This window comes from Drosophila serrata, unplaced genomic scaffold (assembly GCF_035046125.1).
Source record: "Drosophila serrata isolate PLE 108 unplaced genomic scaffold, ASM3504612v1 contig_190, whole genome shotgun sequence".
Taxonomy (NCBI): Eukaryota; Metazoa; Arthropoda; class Insecta; order Diptera; family Drosophilidae; genus Drosophila; species Drosophila serrata.
The window spans coordinates 468,892-487,196 of record NW_028257088.1 but is presented as its reverse complement, the minus strand read 5'-3'; the positions used below and the strand labels follow the sequence as shown (position 1 = coordinate 487,196).

The 18,305-nt window shown below is 38.3% G+C and overlaps 1 protein-coding gene and 1 long non-coding RNA gene across 2 annotated transcripts; both read left to right on the top strand.

The window, feature by feature from the left end:
* Positions 1-7,956: 7,956 nt before the first annotated feature.
* Positions 7,957-14,909, top strand: LOC147644296 (uncharacterized). The gene is made up of 3 exons (XR_015270824.1): positions 7,957-8,337; positions 12,240-12,568; positions 14,877-14,909. It is a non-coding gene; the product is annotated as an uncharacterized LOC147644296 (long non-coding RNA).
* LOC147644297 (uncharacterized) lies at positions 8,710-10,251 on the top strand. The gene has a single exon (XM_086829322.1). It carries the CDS (start codon positions 8,906-8,908, stop codon positions 10,097-10,099), a length of 1,194 nt encoding a protein of 397 aa, XP_086685448.1. The 5' UTR covers positions 8,710-8,905; the 3' UTR covers positions 10,100-10,251.
* Positions 14,910-18,305: the final 3,396 nt, after the last annotated feature.

Sequence of the window (18,305 nt, the reverse complement as noted above, 5' to 3'; positions counted from 1 at the left end):
CATTGTAATTGCAAAGAATATAAAGAGGAAAAGTTGTAAAGAAGGTATTTAAAATATGGGGAAACTTGGGGGAAAAGGTCTAAACAATTATTAGTACGCCAAAAGGGAAAATAATTATCATAAAAAACTATATATACTGGTTAAATTACTTGAAAGTTCCTTAATAAAAGTTCACCATTAGGTTCAACAATGTTTTACACCAATGCTCTCCAACAATGTTCAGTAATAATGTGGAATGGAAATGTAATTGATATAAAACCATAAACAATATAATATGTCAATATAATTATAATACTAATATTTTTAATATCAAAGTATAAAGAAACAACGAAATAAAATATAAATACCAAGAATTAACTTGTATTTTGTCAACCTTTGTAAATATTTTACCATTCAACTGATGGAAACAAAATCATTTATTCCATTCACATTTTTGCGTTTGCCTTTAATAGAACAAATAATAATTAAAATAAATAGTAAAAAAAAACCTCTTTTATTTATTAGCATAATTTCCATTTTTATTTTGTTTAGAAAACTAAACTAAATATTTAAACCTTAACGAACAATTACTGTGTGTAATTTGGATATATTTCCCATTCCATCATCAATTACTGGTTGGGCACGGGGGAAGGAAATATATTTGCAATCATTGTTGTTTGCGCAACAGAATTGCAAAATTGATTTATTTATTTATTCCCCATTCATTCTGTTTGTTTTTATTTAATTTCATAAATTATTTCGACTAAATTAATGCTCAGCCAACCAACCAACCGACCAACCAACCAAACGACCAGTCACCAGTCCAGAAATCAAACAAACGGAGAGAGAGTCATTGCAAATTTTAAAACTGAAACCCAAATCGAAATCGAAACCGAGTCAGAAATTATTAGCCTTGGGCGGGTATTGTTTTTTGGGAGGTTGGGAGGTCAAACCGGTCAATAGATAGCCTTATCTTCTGGCCGTAGGAGACTTCATTTTGGTGGAAGCAATTTTTATTTTCATTTAAATCAAAATATTTTACCACCAAAAACGAGAAAAATGCAATATCAAAGCAGAAAACTAGTCATAGAAAGTGTACATACCCTAAGTCAGATCATATCACACTATTTGTTTCTTTTAAAATATTATTTAAGCCATTTGAAAGAGTCCAATGAAATAATTTATTTACCTATTTCAAATTATTACTTTTTAAACACAATTTTTAAGGTTTTTTAAATCTAAAGAGCTACCTGTTACAGCTAAGCGATCCTCGTAGTCAGTTCATCATTGAAATTTGCATAGAAAATAATTTAAAACCCGACAAAATAACTTTAATCAAATGCATACATATTTAAATAGAATATTCGCTGGAGGTTTAATGTCCTATCTGCTTTATGGGGCTGGGGTTAAACCAAATAAATTTGAACCAGAGAGACAAATAATAATATATGTATATCTGTGAAACATTTTAAACATATTTCGGTTAACCCTGACCGAAACGAAACCAAATTGAGCAATCTAAATGTGCAGTAATCAAAAACAAAATATCTTAATAATCGTTGGTTTAAGTATAATCGAATATATCATATAAATTTAACTTTCAGCCAATGATCCTAAAAACTCGTAGAAATTCAAAAATTCACCCAAAATGTATCTGTGTATATATATTTATGTTGTGTATATAGCATTTATTGGCATTTTTGCACAGACCAACAAAAGGAATGCGGAAAAGATTCGTTTTTAATCGCATCACAGGACCTGCCGTCGCACCTGCCACCTTTCTCCTTTCTCTCCACACTTTTGGCCATCATCTCGTTCAGGCCGGATTGTACAAACAATTGGCATGTTTTTGGCTTTTTGCTGCTCGGCGACATGTTTGTTGTTAATTTGTTGCCATCGTTGTTGCTATTATTTGAATCCAGTGCTTTAGGGATTTAAATAACTGACACAACTATATAGGGATATAGTATTGTAGATGTACATATACATATGTATATATATATAGACGAACGAGATGCACATGAAAAGCATTTATTTATGCAAATTTTATTTTATTTGTTTTCAATATTTTGGTAACTTTGTCGCTGATATTTCCGCCATGGAAAATCAACAACAGCAGCCGACAACAAATCCAACAAAGTGCCAACCCAACCTGGCCAGGTGCAAATGCGTTTCGTTGAATCATATATGTGGGTACAGTGCGTGTCGCAAATGTAGCGTAGATTCTTTTAAAGAAGGTAGAAGCATATTTTTGAAATCGAAAAAGATTTAAATTTAAATTTCTACTATTCAACAACAATGTTCAACAACGATGTTAACAACAATGTGTTATATTGTTGATCAACAATAATGTTTCAGAACAATGTTTATTAATAATGTTCAACAACAATTCTTATCAACAATGTTCAACAATAATGTTGGCAAACAATATTCAACAATGTTTAACCAAAATGTTCAAAAACAATGTTCAACAACAATGTTCTACAATAATGTTTAACAACAATAACAATAATGTTTAACAACAATGTTCATCAATAATGTTTAACAACAACATTCTACAACTATGTTTCAAAATAAAGTTCCACAACAATATCTAAAAACAATGTTTTTAAACCAAGATTTCCAACAATGTTCCACAACAATGGTTCACAACAATGTTCAACAACATAAACCTTAAAATTATTTTGATAACCAAATATTTCTTTTTTTAATAAGCTTAATTTAATTTTGTCAATTAAAGGTAGTTAATATTTAATATTTATTTATTATTATTTATTTCTATATCATGATACGCACTGTCCTGTATATCAAAAAACATTTACATACGCACACTCACTCACTCAGTGAGTCGCCAATGTGTGTGCGCTTATGGCGTCGCATTATTTTGTATTTTAATAATTCAAATATCAATTTGTTGTTACATTAAATATTTAATTTGAACTAAAATGTGTTAAATTCTTTGGGGTATTATGAGCCCGTACAACTGGACATGTCCACATTGTGTGAGGGAGTTGGTCCGGACTGGCCTGGCCTGGTCTGGTGTGAGACGACGCACATATGTCATGCAATTTTTGGTCTGCTTAATTACAGCTTAAAATCTTTGATTAAAAAACCCAGCCAAGCAAATTGGACACTGGAAACCCGACAAACCAGAAATGCTAATTGCCATCCGGAAAAGTCTGGGTGACTAGTGACTTTCCATCTAAAATGCAGGGAAATCTTTGTGGTGACAAAGTAGTTTTGCGAAGATTATTAGAGATATGTAGTGGTTAGCCCCCCCAAAATGTAGAAATGTAGAACGTTTCCAAGGGAATTTTGTGGGAAAACGTGTTAATTTATACTATAAATTCTTTGGGAATTTTTGAAAATAATAAATAGGATGAGGAACTTTAATTTAAAGCCAATGCATATTTGTAATAATGTTTAATATTGAAGCTTAAGCTTAACTTGTTAGGTGTTTCGATTCAACATTTTGTGGAATCGTGAGCCTCCACGATTTGAAGTCCTACCTCTTTGCCTAATTGACCACTTGACGGCGGCTCCTCTGCGTGCATTCTGGGGGTCCTTTCCTAGTCCCATTTCCATTCCCATTCCCATTCCCATTCCCAGACACTCAGACATGTAGGTAACCACCCCGGTAATGCCCACCTGCCTGGACGACAACACATTCATTGAGCGTATGCCATGTTTGTCAATGCCGGATGAGCTGCCAGAACTCCCAAAACTCCCAGAAATCCTAGAATCCTCCTTCACCGCCAGCAAGTTCAGGTTCATGTCCCCTCCCATTCTTATATTTCCCGGGAATCCCTCCCACTTTCAGTGGCCAGTGTTGGCCACGTTGCCTTGACGACCCAAAACGCAGGCAATCAAGTGTAAAATCATAGAATTTTTAATTGATTCCACCGACGCAACGCAACGCAACTCTGTTGAATCCTGTGCCGGCTCAGGCTGAGTCCTTGTCCCGTGTTTTTTTTTGTGTTTCCCATTATTATGTTTTTTTTTTCTCATCCTGTCCACTTGGAGCAGCGGTCTCTATTCTAATGCCCGCTGTCGGAACTGCGGGTATTTTGTTTTGTCTGGCCAATATACCCTTACAAAGGATATAGAAAGTTGGGATTTATAATCATTATTTTAAATTTTAATTTATTTCTAAGATGTGGTACTTGTATCTATCGTTTAAATATGTTTTTTTTTAGTTTGATAAATATTATCCTGTTTTTATTGAAAGAAAATCATTAGCTGTGTGCTAAGGTTAAAGTTTGTTTAAAAATATAGCTTGTAATACAAAATTTTTAAAGAGAAACTATTTCTTTATCTTGTAGGAAAGCCTATTGTTGCTAATGCTTATTGTTTTTGTCTGAAAAATCAAAATATAATCTTCCCCATTTGCCAAAGAGTATTTCCAGATTCGTGTTTAGCCTTTTAAAAACTTGCTTTTTGGTTCTTTTGTTTGGTTAATTGGCAGTTTGTGCTTTACCCTGACCCATGGCATCTGAGAAGTCTCTGGCAGTACCTGTTCCTGCTCCTGCTCCTGCTCCTGCTTCTGCTTCTGCTTCTGCTTTCGCTCATCTCTTCTCATTCACATTGCCATTGCCACCTGGAACCTCAATCGAGTGAACGAACTGGCTGCTTGACGTGTCCTCGACATTGGCATTGCTATGGGCGATCCTTCCGCCCGCCGGGAAACCTTCAGCCTCAGTCCCACTCTCTCTCGCAATACCAATCGCAATCCGCTACAGGACTCGTCCTGTCATATGCCATGCCCTTCCGATTGAATTGTCCTGCCTGCTGCCTGCTGCCTGCCGCTGCTACTGCTGCTGTTTCGTCTTTTGTTGTTCCAATTTTTCCAGGATTTGATTTACATCTTTCATGTCCGCACTCCCACTGAGAGACAAGGAGCCACAGATCCTGTGGGGAGCGGGTCTGGCAATTGGTCCTTGTTGTGCAAGATATTCCCCAGCTTGCTATTTTCTCTCCCTCCTGCCTATCCTGGGCCTAGCCATTGTGCCGTAAAAAAGTAGGCAAAGAGCCTGTCATCGGCTTACAATCGAGAATTGAGCCCGATAATCGGACCAAGTCTTAAGGCTTTCTGTGTTGCGTAAGCAAGGGATTTTATGTTTTCGTAATAAACACACACTGCGTATGCGTAATTTTAAATATTCTTCACTTTGAGGGTTTTTTTTCTAGCTTTCTAGTTTAAATTGAAGTTAAATGCAAAGCAAAAGCGTTTTTTAATTAACATTTTCAAGTTAAAACCTGTACTAAGTAAGCTTTCTCTCTCTATAAAATCAATAATCGATATAGCAATAACCTTTGGCTATTGGCATTACCTATTAACATGCTTTATTATGGTTATAAGTTAATAATTCTCGAACGGGGCGCCACTCGAGCGTGCATTGGTGTAATGTCTGTCGTCAATTTGGCCCAAAATCCACTCAGCAGTCATAAAGCAGAAATGTGGCTAACACGAACAGCGTGCGAAATCGGCTTGAGTCCTTTTCTTCTTCGTCTTCTGTGTCGTCTCCTCCTGGGCCACGCCCACTCAAAAGCCCATTAAAAAATAAAAGAACAAAGCGTAGGAAATGTCAAGGAGGAGACGAAATCGAAGAGGGAAAGCAAACGCAGAGAAAGAGGGAGGGGAGGGGGAGCAGAAGAAGCAGTGCCATAACAAACGAGGGAAAAAGATGCCAACAAGGCAATTGTGAAATGTAAATGGCCAACGTAATAGATGTCCAACGTCTCCAGAAACACTGCGCGAAAATTTTGCATGATTTTGAATTGTGGGAAAAAATTTAATTTATTTTCTTTCATATTTGTTTAAAATTTTTTTCATTTCTACTTTTTATTTAAAAATTTATATATATATTTTTTTTTTAATTTTCTGATTGTTCCTATAGCCGCTACATATATGTATATATATAGTCCACCGATTCGGCATTCTCCGATTTATATACTAGTAAAATTATATAAAAGAATAACTCCATAGTTTCATTCAAATAGCTTAAATTTGTTCCAAAACAAATTTCGCACATCTGTACTTATGATTCCCAACTGGTTCAAACATCCCCGGAACGAAGTGACTTCTGCCAGCCAAGTCTCGGATACGTGTTGTGTTACAAAAGTTGCAAGTCATTGTTTACAAGTGTTCAAAGTTAGTTACTGATCATAGATAATTACTGATCATACATAGTTACTTACTGATCATAGTTAATTATTGATACTACTTATGTACTAATCATAGTTACTTAATGTTCATTGATTCTTACTAATCATACATATTTACTGGTCATAGATACTTAATGCTTAGAGTTACTTACTGCTCATAGTTAATTACTGATCATAGTCCTATAAATCGTCCGATTGTTCATATGTCAGCTATATTTATGTAAATATTTAGTCCACCGATTCGCCATGCTCCGATTTATTAGCTTGTAAAAGTATATAGTAGAATAACTCCATAGTTTCATTGAAATAACTTAAATTTGTTCCAAAACAAATCCCGCACGTCTGTGCATATGATTCCCAACTGGTTCTAACATCCCCGGAACGAAGTGTCTTCTACCAGCCAAGTCTCCGGTTTGAGTTGTGTTACAAAAGTTGCAAGTCATTGTTTACAAGTGTTCAAAGTTAGTAACTGATCATACACACTCACTGATCAGAGTTACTTGCTGCTCATAATGAAGTTGAACACCATTCAAATATTAATTTAATTTATAATGTAGCCACATTTTCTGTGCGTGCACAATTGCCCTGACTCCGTCTCCAACTGAGACTCTGGCAATAATTTGCAAATTTGCTCAAATAAATTCCATGCTGAGCGGGACAGCCAAAGGACCGAGGGTCGGGGCCTAAAATATGTTGTTCTCCGGGGCTGAGTCAGGGAAAATGTATGCAAAGCCCCTGGAACGGATTCCACCTACCACGAGGACGAGAGAACGATGAGGAAGGACGACTCCTGTCAATGATATGCAAAACATTTGCCGGGGCGACTAGGGCACGACATTCGCATCCGTGGAATCGGCCCCGTTTTCGAATACGGATACGTAGCCGGGAATCCTGCGGAGATAAGCGGCACCGGCAGAAGCAGCGCCATGGCCATGGCCAATTGTAGCCAAGTTCCAGTTCGCTTCGGGGCGGCATAAATAAATAAATAAATAAATAATCGATTGCAGTTGTCCGCCCAACCAGCCACTTGGCCTGGGTCAATGGCGGGGCGGGCAATTAATTTGCCATTTGTCTGTCTGTCTGTCGGTCTGAACTTCTGCCGCTCGGCCAGCCTTGAAAGGCGACAAATCCCCAATACGCTGATAAGAATGAATGAGCCATCGCTGGAGAGATACAGCCAGCAGATACAAATACGGGCGCGGCGGATGCTATAGCTCCAGATGCAGATACAGATACGGATACGAAATGCATCTGCATGCGTCGTTGGATAGCTACAGAAGAGCCTTGCTATGGTGGTCCCCCCTATACATATATCTATTTATTTTCTTAAAAATAAATTACTATCATGTACTTTTTATTTTATTTAAAAAAAAGAGAGGTTTTAGTTTGAAAAGCTTTCAAGTGCAAAGAATGTTTGTTCTCAAGAGTGATTATTGTATCTTTGAATGCGACTGCTGCTGATGCGGCTTTGTGCAGCTTTTGTGGGGTTAAGCCTGCCATCGTGTATGTGTGGGTTAAGAGTCCTTTCTCTCTGTCTTGATCAGCTCGCCCAGCGTTAAGCTGTAAATGTACCGACAAGCTTAAAGTAACCATTTTTGGTTGCTGCGGTCAAGGGCTTTCAAGTGATCTTTGTTTGCGGTCCTTTTAATGAGTTCTTGTATCGATTTTCTTTAAGAAATTATTGCCATAATATTTATATTTAATTAAAGTTATTTCCTTGATCTGTTACCCCATGCAAAGCGCAATGTCTCCGTTGCCGAAAAACTTTTTGGCAAACTCAAAATCATGGCCAGCAGGGGAGGAGGAGGAGACACAGCCTGGACGTGGGTGTGTGTGTGTGTGTGTGTGTGTGGCTGAGACAGTTTTCATTGCCAGAGAGAGAGGAAGTAATTAAAACACAACTCAAAGGACATTTTAATTTAATCCCTTTGAGCTTGTCTCGCTGGCTGTCTCGTCGCCCATCACAAACATGCGATGCCGCCAACTCCCCGGCCAAGTCCTGGCCAGAGAAGAACCTAACAGAGATCCCGGCCAGACTGGGCTAGGCACACCCGCGTCGCGCCATCATTCCGGCCAACTCGAGCCAAGTCAAGCCAAAAAATTGCGCTGCGACGGCAACGGCAGAACGGCGGAACGGCGTCCGGAAGAAACCAACATTGCAGCAGCATCGATGCAGCAAACGGGAAGGATGGGGTGAGTGAGTCCTGCAGCTATCCTTGATAGACACTCGGCAAAAATTTTCGTGTATATTCATTTGTATAATTTAAGAATGTTTTTCACAAGTTATATTTCGCATTTTATAGTGGTTTTTCACCTGCATTGATTGATTGATTTCCCAAAAACACTGCAGAACTCCCATAATTTTCAACATTTTTACATGAGATTTGGTCAACAGTTTGAGCTAATCAATATCTAGAAACTGATTTAGGTTTTAAACCAAAAAAGGGACTTCACATATGTTAAAATTCAGCTACTATTCAACACGAACATTTACAAGGGAATACACACCTTGTTTGAATTTGTTAAAAACCAAACAATCCAAGTAAGCCATGTTATTCACATTCCAGAAGCTTGTCAGGAACGTCAGGCTAGGCTAACACCAGTATTCATTCAGTAGCACAACTCTCACAGTACAACATCACAGCCTATAGCTGTTTTATCAGTGTTAGGGACCAGTGAAAATTTACACGAATTTTTTTCGGAAGCAGAATAGTAGGAGACATACGATATTGTTTTAGGCAAAAATACGTTAAACAACACGATGTCCTTACTCAACATAACGAACATACGAAACGGCGGGAATTTTTCGCGTTACGAAATGATAGATTGGATAAACACCATGATTGAGGATCCTATAGAACGGATCGAGGAACTCTGTAACGGTGTCATCTACTGCTGCATAATGGCGGAACTCTTTCCCGGCATTATCAACATGAAGCGGGTTAAGATGATGCCCCGGCTGGAGTATGAGTATGTGAACAATATGAGGCTCCTTCAGGATGCCTTCAATACCTTGGAGCTTGAGCAGCCGGTGCCCATCGATCTCATCACAAAGGGCAGATTCAAGCATAACTTCGAGTTCATACAATTCTTCAAGAAGTTCTATGACTCTGTGACGCAGCCGCCAGTGAAGAGAAGAGTTGCGAGGCGTAGGACCATGAGCTTTTCACGGGCTTTGGCCATGGCAGAGACTTCATTCGAAATTATCGATCAGGCTGACACATTGTCGTCCTTGATTGAAATCGCAGAAGAGATGGAAGAAATGAATGAATACGATGAAGTAGATCAGGAATATGAGGTTGACGATATAGAAGAAGAGATGCAATTACCCATACCGGACGGAGAAGTAGAGGAAAGTGTTCTCGACGAAGACCCGATGCCAGGGAATGAATATGATGAAGTAGATCAGGAGTATGAGGCTGATGATATAGAAGAAGAGATGGAGTTACCCATACCGGACGGAGAAGTAGAAGAAAGTGTTCTCGACGATGACCAAATGCCGGAGTATCCGGAGAATGTGCAGCACATCAATGAATATCAAGTTACGCTATATGATGATGTAGATCAGCAGCATGAGGTTACTGAAATAGAAGAAAAGATGGAATTACCCATACCAGACGAAGAAGTAGATGAAAATGTTGCCGGCGAAGACCCGTTGTCGGTGATCTCGGAGGAAGAAATGCAGCAATATGATGAAGTAGATCAACTCTATGAGGCTGGGGAAGTTACAAGATCTGAGGATCCAAAAACATCGCAAAGTGAAGAACTGGAGGTAGTTGTCCATCAACGCGATTTTGCCTACCAAAAGCTGTTCTTGATCGAAGAGACTGTAAAGAACGGCGGTGGTTTGATGGATATCGGCCGGCTCATCATGAATGTACTCAAAGCCCCCATGGAGGATAAGGTCCAAGATGGGACCGGAGACGGTGTAGAACCTGCACAATCCCCTGAATAGGGGATGTGTTAGTGGTATTATTTTTAAATGCTTGATATTTTATAAAAAAACAACTAAAATCGGTCATCGTCCGTGGAAGGCACAAAAAGGATAGTAATGCAAATCTTCAATAAAGGTATACGCTGACTACCAAAAAAAAAAACCAAGAAAAATAATACTTAGTTTTAATTTACAATTGTATGATATATAGTTAGGGCTTTTCCCCCAAGTAATTAGATATATAATCAGCATTTTGCATTGGTTTTTTGGACAGTGCATAAAGCGAATAAATCATAACGCTTTGACCCACCTCCTCTCTCTCCCCCTTTGAGAAGGGGAGGATGTTGCTCCACCTAAGCCTCTCTCATTTCGCCTGCAGCAGCCTCTCATTTTCCAAGACTTTCTTCCTCTTTTTTGGTTGCATTTTATTTATGCCGACAGTTTATTAATGTCAGGCGAAAGGAGGCGGAAGCCAACCCACTCAGCCGACTTGTAATTGTATTTGTTTATAGCCGTGCATGTGTGGGTGGTGGTGGTGGTGGGGTCAACTTTTGATTTGACACACACATTGGCCCTTGGCCATCGTTCTTTAGGGATAACCACACTAGAAAATATTGATATGTCATTTTATCATTTTCGTTTCTTAAATTAATTAATTAAATCATTTAAACAATGTTTTCGATAGGCTAATAAACTAGGTTTCTCAATATATATGAATAATTTAATATTTTAATATTATAATTATCGATTGTTGAATTATTTTCGTTTCAAAAGAACGATATATTCAATATGCACTATCGAAATGCTGCACTTATCGATATGCATCCTGGGGCTCATCCCTAAAAATTCATATATCATATTCGTTTTTCGTGTTTTTGGAAAAATCTCTAAAGATATAACTAAACGATAGGCTAAAAGGCTAGGTTTCCCGATATATATTACATATTTTAAAATTATAATAATCGATTGTTGAATTATTTTCGTTTCAAAAGAACGATATATTCAATATGCAATATCGAATTGCTACTCTTATCGATATATTCGAATCCTTGGGCTCATCCCTAAAAATTCATATATCATATTCGTTTTTCGTGTTTTTGTAAAAATCTCTAAAGATATAACTAAACGATAGGCTAAAAGGCTAGGTTTCCCGATATATATTACATATTTTAAAATTATAATAATCGATTGTTGAATTATTTTCGTCTAAAAGAACGATATATTCGATATGCAATATCGAAATGCTGCACTTATCGATATGCATCCTTGGGCTCATCCCTAAAAATTGCCCAGCGCCTGGCGGTGACCATCGCCACTGCATCCGTCTCCGGTTCGAGTCTCCGGTTCGGTTTTGGACCGGAGTTTGGGTCCCGCTTGTTATGCTAATTAGTTTTCGACGTTGACGTTTGCCAGCAATGCCGTCGAGGAGGAGGAGGACTCCATCGTCGACGACGACGACGACGACGACACCAGCGATGTCTTTAATTGGCTCTCATGTTGCCAGTCCAGGGCGCTGCTTTTGGTGTTGCAGATGTTGCAGTTGCAGTTGCAAGCAGCTGCTGCCAGTTCGGCTTTCTTTCCTTTCTTTGGCACTTTGGCACTGGCAATTAGACTCCCTTTTTTTTTTGTTGGGAGAAAAGGACGAACTGAACTGAACTGAAGTGAACTGTCGCCCCGCAAAAGGGTGTCAAGTGCGCCAAGCGGATGGAGTTTTGTCACATTCGCGAGGTCCCCGGGAATGTGGTATCTCGATGCTTGTCCTTAACCGGAAATAAATTGTATTTTCAACCCAAAAGAGCAAAATTATATGTATAAATCAAATCAAACAAAGTGAAGTACTGATTTATTTCAAGAGAAATATATTTTTATTTTTGTTTGTTTAAACAACTTATTATTGAGTTAAGGAAGTTGTAATATAATTTGCACTCTGCCTCGTTAAATAATTTGAGGACAGGACAACGTTTTCCAAATGAACAGTCTTGAAGAACTTCGATGATGTAATTTTATTTAAAGGCATCTGTGTAATCCCAGTGCCCCCGTTCCGCCTTCGCCCCATTGGCACTTTAACCCTTTTGTGGCTCCACCCCTACACACAGCCTTTAAATCCTGATTTTGTACACTCATCCATCATTATCGTTATCATTATCATTTTCATTACCAGGCACAGGCACAGGGACAGGACGGGCAAGTCCACAATTGCGTTTTGTTGTGCTAACCAAAACTGTCAACATACTGCCGCCAGTTGATGGAGCAGCAGTCCGGGTTAGTCCAAACGTTATGATAATCACCCACGAGAGCGGCGTTGGGATAAAGCTGAGGACAGTAGGACATCAGGACACCCGGACAGGATATGATGGAACAGGTGGTGGACGCAGCAGGCAGGACATGGACATGGACGTGAACGTGAACGTGGACATGGACATGGATGTGGATGTGGATGTGGACAGGGATGTGAATATGGATATGGAGATGAACAGGGGCAGACGACAGGTAATAAACAATTCCATTTACCGACAGCTGTCAGCAAATAATGAAAAATTGAATAAAAGAAGGAAAGCAACAGCAAGAGTCGAGGCTACAAAATACACTATTATATTACACCGATTTCAGATTGCCTTAATTTTTAGTTTATACGATTTTTATATCATATATATCAATGATGGAGAGATCAATCATTTAGTCATAGAAAGTTACACATTTTAAATAGGTTTATGTGTAGGTTCTTGTATTAGATTTTATAAATTTAATTTCTTCTTAAATTATTTTCATATTCACTATAAAATTATAGGTTTATTTTACTAGAAACAGCCCCTAAAAAATCTACACAAAGTATATAAAAAATCTTATAAATAATTTCCCTTATAATTTCCCCAAGTGAAGGAAATTGTATTAGAATGTCCATTAAAACCCACAAATTTTAATTTTTAAAACCAAAATTAAATATTAGAAGGTATATAATGATCCAATTATATATAATCTCCCTACAACTTCTCTTATATAGATTTAAAAAATTGCAAAATTTAAACTCTAAAGGAAATACTTGAGAGCATATTGCGCATACGACGCGTTGAACGTGGCTAAGGGTGTTCCAGCAAAAGGGCTCGCTGATGATGATGGCAGCCCACAAACTGTCCAAATATGTTTGGTTTTGGTTTTTCAGCTGGCTTTCAGCTGGCAAGGGGGGGGGGTCACTTTGTCCCTCTGTCCCCCTGTCCCCTTGGCCACTCTCCTCCCCGATGCAATGATGAGAGAAAAATTGACATGCATGTAATTAGTGACAAGAGGCCAGTGGACAGTGGACACAGTACTGCCGTTAGCACTTGATGAGCTTTATCCACACACACACACACACACACATAGTCACACACACACACTCTGTGTATATATATCAATTATGCCGTTTATGTCCAAATGTCGAGAGCTCTGGCCCCATGCAAAAAATTAATTTTCAGTGGCAGTGCGTAGCGTTTCTAGGCCACTACGAATATGAAAGTACCCTATAAGGGTTGTAGAAATATATGTACTTCTAATATTTTGTGTTCCAAAATTTTGTATAATTTTATACATTATATTTATTGCTTTTTGTTTATTTAATTAATTTTTTTGGCATAAACTTTAGTTATTTATTTTCTATATTTACTGTACAAAACACTTGCTGCTGTATTTTAAATTACGGACGGACAGACAGACAGACGGACAGAGACGACTTAGCTGTTGATGCGGATCAAGAATATATATACTTTATATTGTCGAAAATAACTCCTTCACTGTCTTGGTAACTTCCAACTAAAATTATAACACCCTGCATTCGTATTAATATCAGGCTTAAAGTAGAAAATTATTTAGATTCAGCTTAATTAAGTTCCGCTTACATTTAGATTCATTTTATGATTTGCAAATTTCCTAATAACCAAGCAAAAAAGGTAAACAAAGGCAGCAGCTTTCCAATTCTCAAATTAAAAACCACAAGAGAGGATCGTACGCTTTGAGCGGCTCTCTCGCTCTCTAGGTTTCCCCACTCTCCAAAACAACAAAACACAAGCCAAGTAACGGCCCTTTTTGCGGTACTTCTACGAAATAAATATTCAAGGGCAAGAGAAGGTGAAATTGCGTGCGCGAAGTCACAAAACGATGAGGATAAAAGGAAATAGAAAATATAAAGAAATAGGTTCACTCACTCGTTTACATTGTTGCTGCAGATCCCAATTGGCAATTTAGTTAGCGAATTAGTTGGCGAAATAACGTTTTAATTTAATTTATCGGCTTTTACCACGTCTTTTTTTTTGTTTTTAATGTATTTACCACAACAACACATTTTATTCCGAGTGTAGCAAAACGATTAAGAGAATAGAAATTTGCGAGATCTTTTGCATTGATTTAGATTTTCATATTCTTTTTTGTATCACTTGCACATATAAAAAAACAACAAAAATTTCACTGGCAAAAGACACGCACTGATCGCGGCCATCTTTAGAGAAAAAAAAAATACACTACAGCGGCCCGACTTTTATTTGGGGCCTTTACAGGCTTTCCCCCGTTCAACCAACACTTTCCACGGCTGCAGCTCACTGTTCTCACGCACTTTCACCACTTTGCAGGGTTTTTCCGCCTTTAGTTTTCCCGAAATTTAATTTTTTCTTCCGACCGATCTGCATACGTGCAGGTGTTCGCGCTTTTTTTCTCCGTTTGTTTTCTTTTCGTCCGTTATGTTATGTTATGTTGCTCCTGGAATTCTGGAATTTAGCAGACGTATGTTTACATTTTACACAGTGTACAGAATGATTTTACACATTTACAGATACATGGAGTAAAATACACGCTTTTGAGGTAGAACTCTCGCCTTTGGGCTAGAATTTCCATGTAGGAAGTAAAGTAAATTAAATGATCCACAGAGGAGAGTGTAAGTTAACATAGATCGCCCGGCGGCGTAGGAGAAACAGATTGCCAACAGACGCCGGGAGAGGACGCTTTACTCTAATGAAAGGCGGCGCTGTTCGAGCTTGTTGGACAGGGAGAGGGGATACCAGCTGGACACTTCCAGTTCCAAACTGGACTGGAACTGCGATCCAATTTGTGTGAAGGGGAGTAAATAATTAATTAACTAACTTTTTGCAAATATATTATATTATTCTTATTCTTTTTCATATTATTCTATTATATTTTTTACACAGATATTTCAGTTTTTTATTTTGAGAAATTTACTAGTTTATTTTTTTTTATTTTTAATATGAATTTTCAGACATTTTTATTTAGCAAAGCTAATAAGAAACTCCATTAGAATTTTGTGCAGATTTGCAACATATTTATTTATTTCTTTTTAAGGTAAGTTTTTAATGACCCGAGATATTTCTTGCAAACTATAATTACTTAGTTACTTAACTTAGTTTTCTTTTTCAGGATATAGTTTTGGATAAAGCTATACCTTCGATGGATCAGTTGACAAGTGAAAAAGAAATGGAAAAGTGAGGAGGAAAAGGAGCAGGACTTGGAAGGAGAGGAGCTCGAAAATGGAAAAGGGTGTGAGAATGGAGCGGCTCTCTCGCTCTCTAGGTTTCCCCGCTCTCCAAAACAACAAAACACAAGCCAAGTAACGGCCCTTTTTGCGGTACTTCTACGAAATAAATATTCAAGGGCAAGAGAAGGTGAAACTGCGTGCGCGAAATCAGAGAATGATGAGGATAAAAGAAAATAGAAAGAAATAGGTTCACTCACTCGTTTACATTGTTGCTGCAGATCCCAATTGGCAATTTAGTTAGCGAATTAGTTGGCGAAATAACGTTTTAATTGATTTATCGGCTTTTACCACGTCTTTTTTTTTAATGTATTTACCACAACAACACATTTTATTCCGAGTGTAGCAAAACGATTAAGGGAAATTTGCGAGATCTTTTGCATTGATTTAGATTTTCATATTCTTTTCTGTATCACTTGCACTATAAAAAAAACAACAAAAATATCACTTGCAAAAGACACGCACTGATCGCGGCCATCTTTAGAGAAAAAAAAATACACCACAGCGGCCCGACTTTTATTTGGGGCCTTTACAGGCTTTCCCCCGTTCAACCAACACTTTCCACGGCTGCAGCTCACTGTCCTCACACACTTTCACCACTTTGCAGGGTTTTTCCGCCTTTAGTTTTCCTGAAATTTAATTTTTTCTTCCGACCGATCTGCATACGTGCAGGTATTCGCGCTTTTTTCCTCCGTTTGTTTTCTTTTCGTCCGTTACGTTATGTTATGTTGCTCCTGGAATTCTGGAATTTAACAGACGTATGTTTACATTTTACACAGTATACAGAATGATTTTACACGTTTACAGATACATGGAGTGAAATACACGCTTTTGAGGTAGAACTCTCGCCTTTGGGCTAGAATTTCCATGTATGAAGTAAAGTAAATTAGAAGATCCAGAGAGAAGAGTGTAAGTTAACATAGATCACCCGGCGGCATGGGAGAAACAGATTGCCAACGGCCGCCGGGAGAGGTCGCTCCTCTCTAATGGAAGGCGGCGCTGTTCGAGCTTGTTGTGGAGAGAGAGGGGATACTTCCAGTTCCAAACTGGACTGGAACTGCGATCCAATTTGTGTGAAGGGGAGTAAATAATTAAGTAATTAATTTACTGAAACTATATTATATTACCAATACAAAATATTGTCAAATATTTATATTATATATTATTCTTTTTCAGATAATTCTATTTTATTTTTTACACAGATATTTTAGTTTTTTATTTTGAGAAATTTTCTAGTTCTTTTATTTTTTATTTTTAATATGAATTTTCAGACATTTTTATTTAACAAAAAATTTGTAAAAGGAAATTCTATTAGAATTTCGTTCAGATTTGCAACATATTTATTGATTTATTTTTAAGGTAAGTCTTTAATGATTCCAGATATTTCTTAACTTAACTTAGTTTTCTTTTTCAGGATATAGTTTTGGATAAAACCATGCCTTCGATGGATCAGTTGACAAGTGAAAAAGAAACGGAAAAGGGAGGAGGAAAAGGAGCAGGACTTGGAACTTGGGAAGAGGAGTTGGAAAATGGAAAAGGGTGTGGAAATGGAGCGGCTGTCTCGTCAGCGTCACTTGTCACATTCACGTTGACTCTTTTGACACGTCGACAAATTGTCAACAACGTTGCCACCGAAGAAGAAGCCACCGAAGCCAACAAAAACTAAGAAAAATGATCCAAAAATGCCGGCCACAGTGGAATGCCATGGCCCAGGCCATGTGTGGGTGGGTGGGTGTGAGGCGTTATGTACCGCCAATGTCCTTGCGAGTGGAACATGGGGACTCCTCTATTAGCAGGCCGCTGGCGGCATTTTCACGCTTTCGTTTTATGCGGCTCAGTGGATTTCTGTCGCACTTAACGGCATCAGCAGTGGCACTGACACTGGCCATGGGTCCAGGATACAGGATTCCAGATCCCCAGCTCCTTTTTGGCCACACTCTACACTCCGCCCTCCGCCCTCCCCCAACATACACACACATTTATCAACGCCTCGCACAGGAACAGGAGCTGAAGCTGAAGCTGAAACTCCGGGTTATGGCCAATGGTCAGTTTCTGGGGAAGCGCCTCTCCAAGCGTTTTGGTTGAAAAATGCAATTCAGCACGATTTGCATTTTAGGGTTCCCCGGTTATGTCCTGTGTGTCCTCCATGAGCGTGTGTGTGCGCGTGTCAGAGTGCCAGAATCCTTGGTGCACACAGCAACATCAAGTGCAGATCCCGGAACAGCAGCGGATCATCATTAGTTATATATATATATATATTATTTGTTGCTAAATCAAAGAGTCCCTGTGGCTTAATTGATCTTAAATTCTCCCCTTGTTTTTAGCATTAAAATATAATTAAACATACATAGGTGCAGCATTATTTAATTGTAAACCTCTTTTTAGAATAATAACTAAACACCTTCCCTTTCCTTTTAGGATATCCCTGCAATTACGAGTATTCCCTGATGCTTGGCCAAATAATTAAGACTCCGTTTTAGACGGAGGAGGAAGGTGCTGAAGAAGGACTATATATTTTATCTGCGGCAATGGCGATTTTGCGCCGTCACATCAATCAAAGTAAATGTGTGAGTGAGCCTGGGCGACCGTGACGGCAATTTCCATGCGAATGTGTTTCAAGTGCCTTTCACAGTTATAAATTTCCACACACACACACACACACACACACACACACACACACACACAATCCTTCCACACCCACACCCTCACACATAT